The sequence below is a fragment of the Ambystoma mexicanum genome, chromosome 10 (genome assembly GCF_040938575.1).
Source record: "Ambystoma mexicanum isolate Mex_15411 chromosome 10, UKY_AmexF1_1, whole genome shotgun sequence".
Lineage (NCBI taxonomy): Eukaryota > Metazoa > Chordata > Amphibia > Caudata > Ambystomatidae > Ambystoma > Ambystoma mexicanum.
In genome coordinates this window covers 376,341,990-376,361,806 of record NC_090932.1, presented here as the reverse complement: position 1 = coordinate 376,361,806, position 19,817 = coordinate 376,341,990, and the positions used below count along the sequence as shown (strand labels likewise).

At 42.3% G+C, this 19,817-nt stretch overlaps 1 protein-coding gene across 1 annotated transcript in view; it reads left to right on the top strand.

Moving 5' to 3' along the window:
- LOC138491448 (gamma-glutamyl hydrolase-like) overlaps positions 1-19,817 on the top strand; it is a 304,916-nt gene that overhangs the window by 93,100 nt on the left and 191,999 nt on the right. Inside the window, exons 5-6 of the mRNA XM_069617967.1 lie at positions 9,862-10,000; positions 17,256-17,362. Of these exons, the coding sequence (XP_069474068.1) occupies positions 9,862-10,000; positions 17,256-17,362 (246 nt within the window). The remainder of the gene's footprint in view (positions 1-9,861; positions 10,001-17,255; positions 17,363-19,817) is intronic.

Here is a 19,817-nt window from a genome sequence, read left to right as displayed (position 1 = left end):
AATCAGCTCAGTGTTGGAACCCCTGTCACAATTCGTAGATTTCTTCATTAAGAATCAGATCCCCAAGATGGCCAGTTACGTTAAAGACTCCACCAACATGCTGACTCTACTAGACAACCTTCAAAACAATCCAGAAGATGAATGGCTAGTGACTATTGACATAGAGTCATTATACACTCGAATACCCCAACAGGAGACACTACAAATGCTGAGTAGACTATTACACTCAGGAATGGAGCTCCATGGAGTTCCACCTAGCATCATTCTGCAACTAGCCGAATTAACATTGACCATAACTATTTCCTGTTCAAAGACACACTCTACCAACAGATTTCAGGAACGGTGATGGGGGCCACCTTTGCCCCAGCCTTGCCAACTATGTTGACCTATTTGAACAACAGCACATCTATCCAAATACCAACCCTTACCTTGCCCAATTGACCGTGTGGCACTGGTATATAGATGACATTTGTGTGATCTTCAAAGGGTCTGAACAGGATTTAGTTTCTTTCCATGCCTGGCTGAACTCACTGAACCCGCACCTGAAGTTTACCCTTGATAAAGACAGACACAATACCCATTTTCTTGACCTGGCTATCTCGGCCGTCAACGGAAACCTCTGCTCATGTGTGTACAAAAAAACCACGGATAGGAACTCACTGCTTTGCTATTCCAGTTACCACCTTAAAGCACTTAAGGACAACCTCCCTTTCGGGCAGTTTCTACGCTATAGGAGACTGTGTACACAGACTTCCATCTACACCACACAATCTAAACAACTCCAAAACCAGTTGGCCAAAAAAGGTTACCCTAAGAGCATCATCAGGGACACCTACAAAAGAGCCAGGAACATCCCTCGGGCAGTCACCCTACAGCAACACGCTAAACGTGAAAATTCCACAGGCTTCACAGCCGTCTTCAGCTATTCCCCCTTCTCAATAAAATCAAAAAGGAAGTGAAGAGACTATGGCCTATCTTGAACACAGGTAGCAGCAACATACCTGTCCTGCGTTTCGCTCTCAAAAGACGATTCAACGTGAGAGACAAGGTTGTGAAGACTCTGATAACCGCCACACTTCGGAGGGGAGTCAAGCCAACGGACCGTTTGGAACCTCTCACCCACCAAAGGACATGCTCCATGCGGAAACTACTCTATGTATGCCCAGACCTCTAGGACCACAGAGATAGACATTGGCTGGAAAACCCCCTGGAGACAGAACACCTTCACCAATTTCAACACAAAGGGTGTGATCTACATGATCACCTGCCCATGTAATCTAAGATACATAGGCATGACCACTAGGCCAGCACGCACACGCATGATCGAACACAGATCATGCATCAGAACAAACAAACTGATTGCGCCCTTAGTGTCACATTTTTCAGCTGAGGGACACACTGCGGACCAATTCAAATCGACTATCATTGAAAAAAATCACACCACCTCGAAGAGGTGGGAACTACCAAAACACACTGTTTAGAAGAGAACAGATGTGGATTTTTAGGCGAAACACTTGCTCCGTAGGCCTAAATGAAAACATCCAGTGGCATGACCTAGCGGTGTTGGCATAATTTGTCCTTTGCCCAGACATGCGGTCTTCACCCAGCATCTACGCAGGGTATTGCCCTTCCATCTGGCTGTAAATGAGCTGTACTCATTCACATGCCACCTTCCTGGCCCACCCGTTTATTCATTTTTAAAATTTTTAATTTTTTCATGGTGTCTAGGGTGTACCTTCAACCCCCACCACCCACATTGTGTCTACACCCTGGCTCTCACACTAGATGCTGGAATCCCTACCTACTTTAGCCAGGCCTGTTTCCTTCTACTTGAGCACTGCCTGTTTTTCTCTTCCTCCTCCCTTTCCCCCTCCCCCACTCTGAGCTGCGCGACCGCGCTTTTTGGTTGTTTTTAGTTGCGATTGGGCTTTCTTTTTGGAATTAGGGAGCATACGGCTCATTGTTAGGCCGTTACAAAGACGCCCGCTCGCGTCACATTGACGCCCACGCAAGCGCGCTCCTGGTAGGTCTTGAGAGGCGATCGGGCCTCTTTTCTTTTTATAGGGCGTTTCCAAGACGCTCGCTGGCGTCCAATAGTAGCTGGCGCGAGCACTCTCTAGCCTTGTGTTTATAGGCAATTGGGCATTTTTTGTATTCGTAAGCCTGCAGAGCTGTACACTGCAGTACAGCACCACGCACAGAGCAGACAGCTACATGCAGCAGGTAGTCAACCCAGCCTGTTAACACTTTGTGGTAGTATTTTTCAACAGCTCTGTGCTTATCTGCCATGATCATTTACTATTCTCCAATCTCTGTTATTTTTTGTAGTTGCAGTATCTTGAAACTACCTTCAACAAGAGCTCCTCCTGTCCTCCATTACAGAGGTACCTCTTTTGCTCATTCACCCCCACTGCATAGCATGCTCCACCTCCATTTTGAAAGCCACCACACTTCCTGCCCACCGGTTTTGCTCCATAATCCAAGTGCCCCAAACCCACCACCCTGGGGCTTTGGTCCACCTGTGCACTACCCTGCCTCCCCCCCTCCCTCGGTGACGGCGAGACCTATTTCACTGGTGTCCAGGCACCATTCTTACCACTCCTGTAATCATTGGCCCATTAATTTGGTTTCCAAATCGCTCACTCGGATGCAGGATGACCACCATATTCCCCCATAGGCATTTACTAGTTATTGCTGAGTGGTCCCTAACTCCCTCCCTTGCTCTCCCACCCACTCCCCCCTTTTTTGTCTCCCCACAGGAGACAACAGTACCTCTCAATAGTACCTTCAGTTCAGCATTTCTGAACTCCGATAATTCAGTTTGCAGTTCGCCTAATGGTCCTGATGAAGATGGCTCTACCCACCGATGACATTGAAACAGGTCGACCACTTTGGTCTCATGACCAACTATTGGTATCTCCCACAGTAACAGAGAGATACTTCCTGAATATCTATCTATTTGTTTGCACACTCACATCCACTGAGTGAGCTGTTTTTTATAAGAGCCACTTTTAGGCCTCCACCTCTTCAGCTGTTTTAACCATAGTGTTTACTAGTGTGTTTTTCCAGTTGTACTTTTTGCATTCCAACTACTGTGACCCAAGAGCTATATTAAAGTTGTACACTTCGGATGGAATACAATTAGTTGACCTGGCTCCCAGGTTGTCTCCATTCAGCCCAAGCAGCTACAGAATCTAATCCACAGTTCTGTCCTTCGCTGCATTACCCATTTGGAAAACACCACCAATATTTGCTATTTTTCTATATAGTGTCTGCCACTAGACAAAGCCACCAGTATAGAAGGTTAGGGACAGTCCTCTCCTCTATTACTTTTAGATAGGCGATACACCATGCGCCACCTAGGGACAGGCACCCCCCATAGGGACAGGGTGTTCTTACCCAGAGTGAGTTACGCTGAGCCGGGTGGCCCTCCTACTAATTCTGAGCGTTCAATTTACTTAGCTTTGCATTTATGAATGTTCTTGAATGACTACCTTCCTATAAAACCATTGTTTTTGTGCTACCAGAATGGGCCCTCGGCCAGCCTGGTAGAGGTCGGTTAAACAGACGATGACAGTGCATGATGCAGCCAGAAAGCCACCTGGATATGGAAGCGGCAGGATTCACAGGTCCAAAGTTCACAAAGAGTGGAGATGTCTTCCGAAAATGCTTTGTGCGTGCCACATAAAACATCAAGGCACGAGCAGCGTCCAGCAAATGCAAAACCCTCTCGGTGGATGACGAGGGATTCAGGAAGAAGACTGGCAGAACCAAAGGCTTGTTGAGGTGGAATTCAGATGGAAACTTCAGCATAAAGGTGGCGTGAGTCCGTTGCCCCACACTCATAGCATGGAAAGACAAATATGGTTAGAGTGATTGAATCTCCCCGACCTGCCTGGCCGAGGTGATGGCCACTAGGAAAGCAGTCTTCCATGAGAGGGACTTCAGTGGGGCCAGATGCAAAGGTTCAAAAGGAGGCCCCATCAATTTAGTCAGCACAACGTTGAGCTCCAATGCCAGAGCCGGCGCCTTCACCAGTGGAAAAGTCCTAAAGAGGCCCTTGAGGACTCCTTAACGAGCCTGTGTGACCACAGGGAGGGCTTGCATGGTGTCTGGCTGTACCAGGAAATAGCAGCCAGATGCATCTTGAAGGAGGCATTAGACAGCCCAGCCTTGGCTAGTGAAAGCAGGTACAGAAATAACTGCAGGGCTGTGATGCGCAGAGGCTTAATCTTCTGGGTCCTGCACCACAATGTGAAGCACTTTCACTTGTGAGCGTAGCATTACAGCGTAGAGGACACCTGCCATGGCGAGAATCTCCTTGTACACCACTGGGAGAGTGTAGAGTCCAAAGTCTAGGGCTGCAGATGCCAGGTCATGAGGCTCAGCAATGCTGGGTTGTGGTGTAACCCTGTCACACTGTATTCACTCCTGAAAGTTCACTGTTTGGCTCTTTTCAGCCTTAATACTCCTGACTTTGATAGTTGAATTAAATCGTTGTGCAGCATGCACTTAATTTAGTTCGGTGTTCAATGTGCACTTTTATTACTCAGGTTTAAGGTTCTATTCAGTTCACTGTTCAATATGCACCTTTTGGTTTCAATGTTAAGTTTCCATTTAGTTTGGTATTCAATAGGCATTCATTTGCTCAAAGTAAAATTTCCCTTTTGTTCGGTATTCAATAAGCATTTAGTTGTTCAAAGTAAATGTTCCCTTTAGTTCAGTATTCAATAAGCATTTAGTTGTTCATATTACTGACCGTTATTCACTCACGGTCCTGTTGGAGTGCCCGAAGCCTCTACGCCCTCCCAACACTCACCGTTCTTCTGTGTCTATACTTCGGTAGTTCCCACGACTTACCTTCTGGAGTATGGAGGATGCCAGGCTTGGGGAAATTACACGGCCCATGCACATTGGGTCCCCCAAGTCTGCTGGGATTGTTGCCGGCGTCCTGGCTCAGTCTCCTGTCCCACCACGGCTGCCCCCTCACACATGTCTTTTACTGCTCTCTTGGTTGCTCCCCTTGTCATGCTCTGTCTCTTGCTCTGTCTGTATGATCTACATTTATACACCTGCAGCCCCTTGACAGGCTACAGATCTGGATGTCCAATTAGTCCTGCCTGACCATAATTAAAAGGACATGCCTGACCCACAAAGCTCTTAGCAGGCATCTTCCGCGCCCCAGTACAAGAGTAGTGAAAGAGTGTAGTCTTCATTACTCTGTTGCCTCTTCTTTGTCCCTGTACTAGGGTGGCAAGAGTGTGTGGTGTTCATTACTCTCAGTTTGCTCTTCCTCGTCTCACTACTGTTAAGTGTCATGTGGGAAAATGAGGGGAACTGGCTTATAAGAACCCATGAAAATTGGGGAAGGGTTAGGTTGGTCGTTAACAGGGAAAGGAGCATACCATGTCTCACCTATCCCACCCTTAATCCTTTTCCTTTTCCTCCTCCTTCTGGTACTTCTGGACTGTTGATATTTCCTGTCCTGTTCTTGGTCAATGTGTCATGGGGAACAAGTTCCCTTAGCTACCTCTGGGACAGGAGTTTCATCCTAAAAGGAAAATGTAGAATACTGCATCTCACCTGAGGCAATCTCATTCACAATCCTCAGGGACCCTCCACCCAGGTGATCCTCCCTCACTGCTCCGCCCCCAGGGTCAGGATCCAAAAGCAATGGCCTTTCCCTGGCCACCTGCGCAGAGGATCCAAGGGGAGTAGATGTGAGAATGCCCTCAGGTTTCACACAAGGGTCTTCAAGATGTCCAAAGACATGTCCCTTGGAGCTGGCTGAAGCGTGAAAGGGATCGCAGGGGGTCGGCTCTGGGCTGAAACGTAGCCTGAAAGGTAGATCTGACTCCTCTCTCAGCGATCCCACCTGGGATATGGGGCTGAGGCTTCCCACATGAACGGAATAGTAACCTTCGGGCAGGTGGTGGTCATCAGAGTTGGTGCTAATTGTGGGGATCTCCTCAGAGAACCCTGCAGATTTGCCTGGGACGCCTTCCCCACTAGGGAGAGAAAATCTGTGGGAGGCAACAGCTCCTTCAATCTACCTGAATCCATAGGAAAAGACGCGATGATGGGAGCCTGTTCTCGCACAGGCGCAACATCAGGAGCTGCGGGCGCAGCCATCAGCAGGTGTGGAGGTCAAGACACTTGTGGCGTAACCGTCATCTTCACTGTGGACACCAGGGTCGTAACGGCATCTCCCGTTGCTGAAGTAATGATGGTTAATGAAATTGACGGCCCGATGATGGGCCTGTCGACGGGGTGGCAGCCATTGTGGTCATCGACAGGGTGGTCACTGTTGAAAAGACGGATATCTTGGAGGACGCAGTGGTCATTGACGGGACGAGGCCTTGGAAGACAGAGCTGTTGTTGATGGGGTCTTGGGCTTCTCCTTCACACCCTTGTGCTCACCGTGGACAGAAATGGAGACAGGGAATGAGTCCTTCCCAAGCTGGGTCTTGTGGCAGCGGCAACCCTAGCGGGATCCTTAGCGTGGTATTTGGCATTCTTTTGAATCCTCTGGCCAGAGGCATCATCCAAGGATCTCAACCTCTTCTCACAGGGAGCACGCTCGTGAGACTGGCCTGTCCTAGACGAGGCATGGCTGTGCCCAGAGGCTAAATCAGACACCTTCCCAGACTAGAGCCACACAGATAATTTGCGATAGCGGTCCTTCTTGGTCTTCGACGGGAAACCGCAGCAAATCTCATATTCCTCCTAATCATGGTCCGGATGCAGGCGATATAAGTACTTGAGGGGCCGGTCTTCGATGTAGACGTTCCGTAGTCCACACTTGGCGCAGAGCTTGAAGAGACTCTTCTTCTTCTCCGACATCGTCGAGGTGCGAACTAGGCCTTCGAAAAAACTTTGAAGAGAAGATCTGCGAGAAAGTTGATCTTTGCCAACGAGTCCCCGCTGCTGAGTGGACCCCTCTCTTACACCCCTCTAACACAAACTATAGGATCTAAAGGACTAGTGTTCACGGTGTACGGCAGAGAATAATTTGCACTTTGGTCACTCTAGTTAAGTCAACTGGGTGTGGGTCATGTGCATATGTAATAATGGTAGTCAGACAACAGTTTGCAAGTTACTTGTAATTTCATAGTGATTAGGGTAGGAGAATTGACTGGCAGGTAAGCATGGAATGTTCGAATCATATAGTATCATGTTCAGAGGCAAATTAATGTGTCATTCATTATGTCGGCCCCTCCTTCGTCTCGATATCATAGACATGAAAGCTATGACTCCTCCCGACCGCCATACCGAAGATGCGAGCGGTGCTGCTCTTTAAGGCAAGCCTACCGACCCTACCTCGGAGGGATAGAAGAAGAGCTGAATTTGCAGGCTATGGCGGATATCAACATGCTGTAACCAAGATGACAAAAGCAAATGACGTCACTGCTGGAACTGACACACGTAGACGCATTAGACACGAAGCAGATATGCATCCACCATGGAACTGCATTTAGACATGAAGAATATGCTTGCATCTAATAGGCTAGGAAGTATATTCTCGTATATAAACACATAAAGCTTGCTTTACGCAGAAACACAACAAGAACGGGTGGCCACTTTAAATAAGATGGATGGTGCAACTGCGTTCAAGTAAATCGGAGACATCAAGAAACCTTGAAGCTGCCGGTGGATCCATTTTGCTGAGTCAGCAGAAAATTCAGACCTGAACAGCCCAGACAATAATTGAACAGCCCTTGCCAAGGGTATTTTGAAAAGGGAAGGTTTAGAGAGGCACCCAAGAGAACAGACGAGAACAGTTCCCAGATGTGAGACACATTTTTCTTAGATTAAGCAAAGAAACAAATAATGCTGGAAGGTCAGATTCCCATTGACCATGGCTTAATATTGGAAAAAAATAGCACAAACAAGTCTCGAGCGGTCAGAAAGGGTAAAGACACCTGCATTAATAATGGCTAAAATCCTAGTAAATGCTGAGCAGAATAATCCAAAATGTTTTCTCCTCAAACGTAACCTGCAGGTGGAAAATAACGGTTATTCACTAGCTTCAGTGACAGACAGGCTGAGCCTTCATTCCCATCGAGTCTCATGACAAAGATACAAGATATACCAAGTCCTGGCTTGGGGCCTAGAGAATCAGAGATGGTAACTTAATTGTGAAAAGCAGCACCTTGATGCGGCTCCCCCTGGCTACTATTGTTGCTCATTTTTTATATTTTATTTATTGGGTATCTATAATGCACCTATGCGCAATGTGTTTCGAGCGCAACGAGACAAGACGGTGGGGGAATAGGGATGACAAAAAATGATCTAACTGGGCCTTGTGACATTCGGAACATGCAGGTCCAGTAAGAGAAGTGCAGTGGAGAGGGTATGGGGAAGTGCTGGTCAGGGCGGAAGGGCCCGTGAGAAAAAGAAAGTGCCAGGGGAAGCCAGATGGACAGAGCCAGAGGAAAGCAGAGAGTGCAGCAGAAGGAAGGTCCACAAGCTAAGTGTGAGTTAAGGGGCTGGAAGGCCAGCCACGCAAGTGCAGATTGAGCGGGGGGTGGTCTGGAAGGGCAAGTGCAAGTCGGGTGGGGGGGGAGTGAGGTCCAGGGAGACCAACTGCAGAGGAAGACTGGAATGGGGGGCCTGGTACCCTCTACACTCCGAAGGAACCAGGTAGTCTGTCAAGAAGCAGGCAGGGACATTAGATGGGGAGGGGGAAAGGGAAGGAAGAAGAGAAAAGGGAGGTCTTGAGAAGCTTCTGGAACTTAAGGAGATCAGCCCAAGCCTGAGAGGGGCAGGAAGGCTCATGTGCTGATAACTTTCCAAATGGCCTACGCTGGGAAAGGGAATGCTAACCAATCCCTATCCTCCAATAACATTGCCCCATAATTGTTGTTTTATCTCGTTTTATGTAATGTGATCATTTTATAAGTGTGGAAAAATTAAGTGTTTAATAAAAATGGTATTCTTTACGTGTGTAAATCAGATACTAGGTATACCATTTATTGTTTTTTGGTTACCCATTGGTTCAGACACTACTTGTTATATCTTTTCTTTGTAGAAAATATATCTTATCCATGTGGTAAGAAGTGTATGATGCCCAAAGTATGGTTTCTGCCGTTTGAGACTAGTGCCCATAATTGTTGCACCAGCCAATACAATTGTATAGAAATTACATGTATTCACCTGTATCAATTTAGGAGGTGGTCTCAGAAGGAGCCACCAGTTATAGCATGAGCAATAAGATACCAAAACTATGTAGAATACATACTTAGTTGATTCCCTTAACCAGACCCTCCACCTCATAGGTTTTTGTAATCTAGATCATGATGAAACGTCATGTTGTGACGTAGTCCTTGCTTTTAAACTGTTGTCAAGCCTGGAAGAAAGTGAGAGCTCAGAGATTTTCTTGCTGTCCACAGCTGTCTGTTTTATATAGATTGTGAATAAAACAGGTCTTTTTAAAATTCTTTGGACTCTTCTGTTATTGGCTGTGGGATTTCCCGGCCTGCCCTTTCTGCTTTACCCAGGGGTTTCCACCCCATCTTTACAATCACTAGTTCAGGCATTCTGCGAGAATAGAAATAAGTTAATAATGGCAGGAAAAATGGCTTGTTAGGATGCATATTCTTTGATAAATTAGAGTTAAGCAAACAACCTTACGGTAACAACCACACAATCTCCATCAAATGTTTTGTTAGTGCAACCAATTCTGCTTTAATTAGTCAGCCAGATGTCATACATGCCTGCCATGTGACCATCTGAATGACTGCATAATGCTCCATAAGATCCTCCAATTCAGAAGCCCTTCCATTGCCCCAACAGGTTGGTTCAACATTGTCATAAAGGTACCTTCCTTTTCCCGTTCTTGATTATTTCTATTTCTTTTAGGCATTTGATTCCGGTGACTATTTCCCAATTTGGGGAACATGCCTTGGGCTGCAGCTTCTGACTGTGTTGACAGCCGGGGAGAACCTGCTTTCAAGCACACAGGCAGAAAACATTGCTCTGCCATTAAACCTTACAGAAGGTGAGAAAACATCAAGTCTGTGACAGTCGGGTCCTTCTTTTCATACAACATGTGCAACATTCAGCCAGTCATTTGCATGCAATGCCTGTGTATTTTTCCAAACCCTTTAGAGACCCCTTGCTTAAGTGAAGTGTTCTAAAAGTATCACGATTTGTTATTTAGAGCACTATTTTTGAAGTAGGTCAAGGTTAAGTTGACTATGTTTATTCTCCCACCACTGTGCATCGACTCATTATGATCAACTCTTTGTAATCCATCCAGTGGGAAAATATAACAAGATTCACAGGAAATAAGCAGACATTTATAATGCAAAGCACACTTTTTGTGTATACAAATGGGACATGGCTGACTTCTGGTGCATGTATGACAGATGCTGGTCAGAAAACTTTGAAATTGAAGGACTGGGAATTCTCTTCAATGGCAAAGTTACAATAAATGAATTGGCAAAGCAAATAAGTCTGGCTTTGCAAACAACTGGAGCCCAACTTGGCATGTGTTTTCTTTTTTGTCGTGTGAGGGCCTTAAGAACAATCCTACCTTCTACATTTACAAAGCCAAGTCTTTTCATAGACCTTGCCTGTACTTGTGGATGTGAGATTGAATGTTGGATGTGAGGCTGTATAAAAAAAAACAAAATATTTGGGATGATATGATATTATTTACAATAAAACTTCCACAAAATGCAGCTATCATAAAACAAATAGGTTAATAATGTCACCAATAATACAATATATCTCATTATTACACATCAAAGTCATTATTTAAGATTGCTATGAAAATTTAGTTAAAATCACATTTATAACTTTAACCACAGACAAGGTCAATGATGTTAAATGCCTATACCAGAACAAATATGACATAATTGATTCCTCCAAAAACACAACATTGCCCAGGGATAGCCGTAACACTGGAGTGTTCCTGGCAATCTCCCAGCAAATCTTTCAAGGTTTCTACAGACCGTAGCCTATTATAAAACCTGCACACAGGATGTTTACTCTTTATTTTGGGTCGAATATGTAGTATAAAATCAATAAGAAGCATATTTAAACACCATCTTAAATATATATCCCTAAAGTACGCACCTGAAAACTTTGCTAAGTAGCCCAGCAGCACTCCCAGTTTCTTAGGACCTCAAGCTTAGATGGTTATACAGTTTGTATTTGCTCAGTCCATCTATGGTATTTATCCAATCATTTCCCCAAAGCTTATTCTTAATTGAATTAGGGAATCCCATAAAATTAGGAAGACTCGTATTAAGATCATGTAAAAGAGAAATACATTTGTCAGCTCATTTACCCAGTCACAATTTCAATCTGAGTACAGTGTTTTGGGAGTTGAAGTTAAGATCTTAAAATAAAGTGCTAGTATTCCATTGAACTCTGGCTTTTAAAGAGTTTAAACCCAACTGAAATCTTATTACTGAATTCTGTACACTATTCAACAAGTGTAAGGTATTTTTTTCACAATAGGCCTTCCGACCAATAGTAAGGCGTTCTAGCCCACAAACAACGCCCAGGATTACTTTGCCACTATAAAGTTGCTATCAGGGGAAACAATTAGAAGTGGCAATATCTTAATTTAATCCTTCTCATCTAGTCTGAAGGTTGTAGCATTTTCTTTCTCAGATGTAAGTACAGTGCTGAAAGATTGGCTCCAGTGTACATTTGGAACCCTAGATATGTTTTATGTTTAACTAACTATATTCTCTAACCAGTAAAATGCCAGTGGAAACCTTTGTTTAGTCGCTCCATAGTGGATTAGTTTTGTTTTATTTGTGTTTAATTTAAATTCATTCTCTATTGGACACAACTGAAGAGAGACCTAAGCTTGCTGAAGTCTAAGAGGAGTGCATTCAAAGAAAAGCATGTCGTCGGCATAGGCGAACCATTGGACTCTTAATTCTAATCTGAAATAGATAGATTGAATAGGCAGGAAAAGAGTGTACAACACTGCCTTAGTCCTCTAAAAGTCGATATTTGATTTGTCAAAGATCCAAGATTGCTAAGCCTAATATTGATAGCTGTATTTGTATGTGAGTGTATGATAATGTCAAATAGATCTCTAGGAGGGGCTCATAATGCTAACTTAAACCATAAACGTGAACTGTTTACACAAAGATGGCATTTAAATCAATACTGGCTGCAAATATATCTTGAGTATTCTTTGGCCCAGCCAGTTTCTGTAAAAATTAGAGTAGGCATCCATTAAGTTGCATACTCACTCCTTTTCTAAACACTGACTGGAATTTCTCAAGTCTACCTGTATCCTATGCCCATTTGTCAAGTTCTAATAGTAAAAGTGATGTAAAGTTCTTACTACTAGTAAGTCATACTAGTTGTTAAATTGTGGTTGGTTGATAAGCCATAGGTAAAGATCAATTGCCTTTTATGTGAATTGGGACGACGTGTGCTTCAGGTTAGGGGGTTGAAGCGTTTAATATAATGATTTGTTAGATTGAAATATTGATGATTTCTCAGATTACTTTGCTATAGAACAACCTTTTAAAATGTAGATCTTGATTAAGCAGCTAATAACTGTGATGCCGTAAGCACATTGTGATTGTTATGCTATAAAAATATACATAATTGAAATGCTTTATGACACTATATTTGGTGTTCAAGGTTATCATACAACTACTGAATTGTATTGTTTGTGTGCTTACACTTGATTACAATTTTGTACAGTCACGTGCTTGTCATTATACAGGTTGTATGTGTAATGCTCAGACCAATTTCTGTTCCAGATGTTTTTCACCCTGACGTTTGTGTGTATTCTTCTTCTAGTCTTTGTAGTTTTGGTTCATGGAGAATAGATGGTTTGTCAAGTTCATTTAATATAAATGTAATAACAGTTTGCTAAATAAGGTGTATTATACATGACTTTTCATCCCTATGGTCAGTAATCTTGTCCAGTAGTCCAGTACTTGAAGGACTGAGTGCAGGGTAAGGTGTTCCTCCCAACCTCACAGTGTTGGACAGCAATAGAAAAGGGCTACACCCTGGAGATAGGTGAAAAGTTGAGACACATGCCAGGCTCTCCCCCTTAGCGGTGTGGAACAAAAGAAACAGATTACAAGATCAGTAAGCAATTGGATCAGTAGTTAATTCCCTTATACGTGCCTACCCTCAGGTGGACCATACCCGTGTGCTGAAGTAACAGTGAGGATATACCTAAACACCCGGATGGATCTGCAAGTCCTGGGAAGTCAGGATGAAGTCCATGCAAACACCAAAGTCCATCCTTGATCCAGAGCAGTCCAAAATCCAAATTATTCTTAGAAGCTAATAATCCTGGAAAAAAGTCAGCAGCCTGAAAACACAATCCACACTCAAATACAGGAGGAGTCTGAAGTTCCAGTTCTAGTGAATTAAGGTATCCGTAGAGAGAAATGACAACACAGGAAGGTCTGAGCAAGGAAATAAACAAGTACCAGTGGGAGCAAAGATGAGACTGAATCACATGGTCATAGACAACAGGCAGAGAAGGCAGGGAAAGGTCCAGAAGAAAGAGAAGCAGGTTTGAGCTGAGGGTGGAAAAAAACACAAACCAGGATGAAGCACAAAACTTTGATGATGGAAGAGCTGTCCCAACATGGACCACCAGTTGAGAAGCAGTGTTCTGTGTCTACGACTGTGACTTAATGGTTACGCGTCTGATACCAGGCCACACATTGTTTGTATGTGCCCATCATGATGAATGCACTAAGCGCAGAGCTGCTGGGCATTTACGATGGCTGCAGGGCACGAGGTCAAACAACTGCCAAGGGACTCTACAATTTCTTGTTGAGCCGTGTCCCTATACCCTTTCTGTGCCATGCATGGCACCTATAATGTTAACGTCACCAAAACAAACATTTGTCCCAGCAAACGTTCAACACAAACAGTGTGAATTTGTGCAACCATGTTACATAGATGACCCATAAAGTGTATTTTAATAGTCTGTGAGAAAAGTAAGTTATAAATATTATATAAATTATACACATGGAGTTAAACCTGTTGATAAGACATATATGATTATAAATTTGAGTTGGTAAAATAACACCATAGCATTGCTTTCATTTTACATGTCATGTGAAAATGGTCAAGTGCAGCTGGAGTTTTATGAATCTTGCCTGTGCTGATTCAGCTCAATTCCCAAATGAAAAAGGTCCAGAGGTTAGCTTCCTTATATAACAAGACCCACCGTTAATGAGTAATTAATCATTTGGCTGAGTTGGTCAGATACAGCTATTTGTATTTAGAGCATATGGGTAAATATTATAAAGACAAGAAAATAGGGCTCTTAGATTCAACAAACCACCATTTTGTGGCACTTCACAGTTTTTGAAGGACAGCAGATCAAAAGGTCGGGGGTCTACTCATTTTGTGAAACAATGCTTTAAAATACAAAATGTCTATACAGCCATGGCCATGTTGACCTGAGGCAGAGAGATAACCCAGTAGCTATTGCGTGGCTGCTTCGTAACCCAAAATCTCAGAGTCCTCATTTCATATTTCTATTAATGATACATTCCTATTAACAAACAATGCACAGATTTTTAAAATTAAATCAAATGATTTTAAGGGCACCAAAATTAAATAATAATATCAGTTATAACTTTAGAACACTTTGCTTGATTTAGAAGATTAAACATAGTTGAATTCAGTAAAGCATTCCGCACCAAGCTCTTTTAACCACAATATATTAATATGTGCAAATGATTAATGCATTTACCTATTTCAGTAACTTTCTTATATTACCAGTTATTGGAGCATGAATGATGTCCACTGATGCATAAAGTTCTTGTGATTTCAAATATGTTGGCCTCAATAATAGTACAGGTCCATAACAAATCATGAGAGAAAACTAGATTTCAGTCCAATTTGATAACACCTCTAGATAGGAGGTGAGAAAAGCCTCCCCATATCATATGGCAAAATACACTGGACCAATAATAACAAGGGGGAGGATAATTTGGGAGTATCCGTATCGGAACAGAATCTATCATAGGCCCTATCCAATGAGAAAATGCTGCATTAAGTAATTCTGAACAAGTGGAGTTGTTTTAAGTATTTACAGCCAAACACACAGGAAATAGGGAGAATTTTTGGGAAATGTGGAAACAATGGGAGCTTGTCTGATAGCAGAAGTGCTGATTGGGGTCCCACCTGGATGTAGCTGATGGAATTTCTCCCCCACCTTAAGAGGGCCTTTACCAGAGGAAGCTTGATGCAGAAGTCTTGCCCAAGACAGAACCAGATTGCCTGAGAGATATTTTGAAAGCTGGTGACAGACTGGGAGCAGAGCATACATGGTAGAGTTGCCTGGTGCTGTTTGTGTTCCTACCTGCCCTGTGCCTTTTATAAGACAATATAAAAGTCAGTACGATAACCCCAGCGCACTTAGATTTATGTCTCAAGAACTGGTTCAACCCCTGACAGCAATTGACGTCATTTAAGGGAATCATGTACAACCTATGACATGTGAAATCTGTGGAACTGTATTTAAAATGGTCTGCTGCAGAAGTTAGGATTGTGCAAGGCATTTTGTTCTCTGACAGTATCCAAATAAATTAATCCCTGAGTTTTCAAGCACAAATTATTTCTGGATTGGTGACATTGAGTTTTATACCCATTAAAGTGGAATAGGTAGGGTGGTATTTTTTTTATCCCCTCTGTTACCAAGAAAATAATGTCAATGTAATAACCAATGTCATTTACAATTGGGCAGAAAAGGAAGGATTCATCTTAAAGTGAATTCCTAAGGCCAATTAAAATGAAGTATTGATTCCATTGCCATCTCAAATGTATACTCTTGTGCTTGCATGACCTTTTAAATGAATCAATATCTTGTGATTTCCAAAAATAAAAGTTTTGATCTTAAACCCAAGCCTATACACAAAGTAGCCAAATATGCCATACTACGTATTTTTATGTACATATCTAAATTAGAAACCAGCAATTCCCTTATCTCTAAAGTAGAATCGATCCTACAATAAGATTGTTATATGTGAACTCAATGCTTTTCTCTGATGCCAACATTTGTTGATGGTGTTAGAAAAAAAACATAGAAATGTATTTCATAAACACATTTTCTCTGATGCCAACACGTTTTGATGGTGTTAGAAGAAATGAAGTTAAATATATAACAAACATCTTTCTTGAAATGTAATACTGGTAAACACTGATAATTAGTTACTCTGACTTGTCTTTATATGAATGGATGTTTGTGTAAATTGTGAATGAAAAATACAAGTGAGATAAAAGCAGTTGTGTTTCTCAAGTTGGTAGGCAAGCTACCTGTATTTATATGGAATACTGTCAGTGACCACCTCCCCAGCATTCTATGTTAAGGGACCACCTTTACTTAATTTGATTTATTATTTCAGATGAAACATAATATTCAAATTTAAAATCGCCTGTGTCTTGTTGCAGAATGTTGGTGTTGGATTGTTGTGGTGGGGAGATCAGGGTATTCTTTCTGTAAAATAAATCTTCAAAACTGAGATATGTTCTATTAAGTCACTAAACGTAGGAGGGGTAATGTTTGAGGAGTTATCCAATGTAAAGGGTGCAATAATTAGAAAAACGTTGTCTGTGCATTCCCAGATTTGGAATACACTAACCTCAGCTGGTGATCTCATTTTCTAGTCTACTGACGTCATTCTAGGTGGCTGAAAAAAGTTAGTCTATGAATAAAATACTGTGTAGCTTGTCCAATTTCTGTAATACACATTTTTTTTAAGTGATAACCTTTTCACACACTAGCACAACTTTATGAAGAGCTAAACAAATTCTCTAGGAGTTTAAGGAAAACAAATTGAGCTTTAAATACCATTTAAAATGTAACGCCATAGGTGACATTTTTACAAAGTAAAATGGCTTTCACCTCCATTAGAAATATTTTTGTATATTTTCCCAGCATTTATATCCTGCTATTGCAGTATGGATTTTTCCTTTTCTAATTTAGTAGATTGATCTGTGTCGCACCGCATTTGCAATTCCAGGGGAAAATAGTGTAGTTACCAACACTGAAATGCTGATGCTTAAGTGAGAACTGGGTAGGTGCTGCCATTCCGGCGCTGACTCCGGAGGTTAACTCCATGGAGGCAGGGTTGGTTCAGATCATTCCAGTTTGGCCTCAACTGGTCAGGAATGGGGGGCAGGGCTATACTGAATATTGACTATAAAAAGGATAGTCAGAGCCGTTGCTACACAGATGCTTGTATTTGGATATATTTTGCAGTCATTTACTAGATGTTTTTCTCTGGTTCCAGCTTCATCTTCAAGTCGGATGTTTCGTGATTTTCAACCAGATCTCATGAAGGCTTTGGTCAAAGAGAATCTGACAGCAAACTTTCACCATTTCGGACTTAAAATCAAGGCAAGTAAACCTGAACCACTATCTCTAACATGTGGGTGTTACAACTGCAGCAGAGAAGCTGGCAGACAGTGGGAAATGTGGAGAAGATAGGGATAGAGTGATAATAGATCATCATTATAGGTTGGGGTTTGGAAGATTTGAGGGAACACCTGAAGGTTTACAATAAGAAGGCGGTAGAGTTAGGGGAAGAAATTGAGTTTTTCCACTCTTCTTCTTCAGCCCTCAATGTCTTAACGTGCTGGCTAGCTGGTCAATCTCGTAATTTCCATCCCACTACCATCACAAATGAGTATCTGGCTGGTGTTGAAGGAAGAGCCAGGTCTAAGGCAATATGCTACCAGAGAGCTGCCTAGAATATCATACGGTCAGTGGAGTCATAATGGCTATACTGTTGCCCAAATGCCCAGGGTGCCAACATGTCACATCACTTAAGACTAGAAAGGAGAAAGTGGTGCCAGAGGGAAAAGTTAAAATTGAGAAAATTAAATTAATAAAGGACAATAAATGAATGCAGTAAGTCATGTTAAATTCTTTTGCCATAAATAATCTTGATTCCAAAATATACAAGAATATACATTCATATTTTTCAATTTTGAACAATTGCTTGAATTCATATACCTTAACTTATATGCTCTTTGAATAGTGGATCAAAACGTAAATATTTAAAAATCAACTAAGGACAGAAAAATGTAATCTAATAATGATGAATTGCCCTAAATGAGAGCTCAGAATTGCACGTCTGCTTCAGCTGCATTTACTATTTTTGACCAATTGTCCACCAATTTAAGGACCATGTCGTCTTTAGGGTAATCTGTCTTGCATGATCTGTAAGTAACAGACCAAACATGCAAATCAGGCTATAGGAATTAAAATCTATGTGATCACTGCGCCGCCCGTAACTGCACCGACGAAAATGTCAACGCCAATTACGGCGCAGCGCAGTGATCAGATAGATCACTTTGCCCGCATCTCCCGGCCCGCAATTTCCTACCTGCTCCTCCTCTTACCTCTATGGCGGCACACTGTGTGCACTGCTGACTCCCTGCTATCCCTGCAGCAGCAGTTCCTCCCACTTACATGGGTCGAGCTGACGCTGCAGGGACCCTTTTAAAAAAAAATGTTTTTTTTACTTTCTTGTCCCCCGCAATCCCCGACTCCCGTTACTGTGCCCAAGGAGAGCAGGGGACACGCTTGTAACTCCCGCTATGCTTGGGCGCAGTAATGGGAGTCAGCAAAAGTAAATGTACCAAAGTCGCCGTAACTGCTTTGTCGCAGTTACGTGGTCGTCATTTTGGTACATTTCCCAGGAATTCTTAAGCCATACCAATTATTGAAAACCCTTTTTTGTTGCATATTTTTAAGGCAAAGGGTTCACAAAAACATACACAAGGTAATTGAAAACGATTACTTTGGAGGGTCAACGGTATAATTTTGATCAAATGTTTTGAGAGGAACCTCAGTCTTTGCAATATGCTATATGCTTCCTCTTAGATCCAGGTTGGAAAACATGTTTTTTGCCTAAACAGGAAGGCAAGAATGTAGGGCATGAGGAATAAATCAATGTGCCATAGCTTTTTGAAAAATTGTTTAAAAAAATCTCTGCATGTGGGTAGACAACAAACCTCGCCGTCTCTGTGCTGTATCGATCCAGCTTCCACACTACTCATATGTGCTTATCTTCAAAGTAATAATTTCCAATGAAAACACTTTTTCTAAAAAATAATGTGTAAAAATACTTGCTTAATGATTCAATTCAAAATTCCCTGTGGATTTTCTCGATTTGAAGCTTTTGGTTCAAGGGAAAGCTGAATTTAGCTGAACTGTACATGTGCAAGGGTTTTCAACAATTCCTAAATTTATGTAAAACAAATCTCCCAATCTTTGTATCAATGCACAAATAAGTGCTGTAGCATATTACATTTATAAGTGAAAAGAAACCCATAAAGTTGGCATATGCATTAATCCCACGGAAACAAATAGTGGGTGCGCCGTACGTCTGCGTCTCGCATCTAAATCTTGGGTTTGGGTAAACAAGGTATTTTGCTTCTGTCAGATATGCGAGGGCCCGTCTGTTTCTAGTTCAACCATCTTACTTTTTCTAAACCGTAAACCATCTTATAATGGTGTGCCTTTCATATTTCTGTTGTCTGGATTTGTGACTACTCGGATTGGTACATTACCTAATAAAGTAGCTAATTTCAGATAAAGCAATAAAGGAATATTACTTGACTAAGGCATGCTTATTAGAAAAATGTGTGTCTATTTGTGCGACCCATCTTGAACATTGAAGTATACAACTTTTTTCATTGATGAAGCCAAAATGGTTCTCTCAGGTCTAGCTTACTTTCTATTATGCTCTATCTTACTTTCTGTTATGCTCAAATATGTTCAATTTTCTCTACGGATCACCATAGAATTTGATGAGGTCCATGGTTGTAATCAATATAATGCTGTA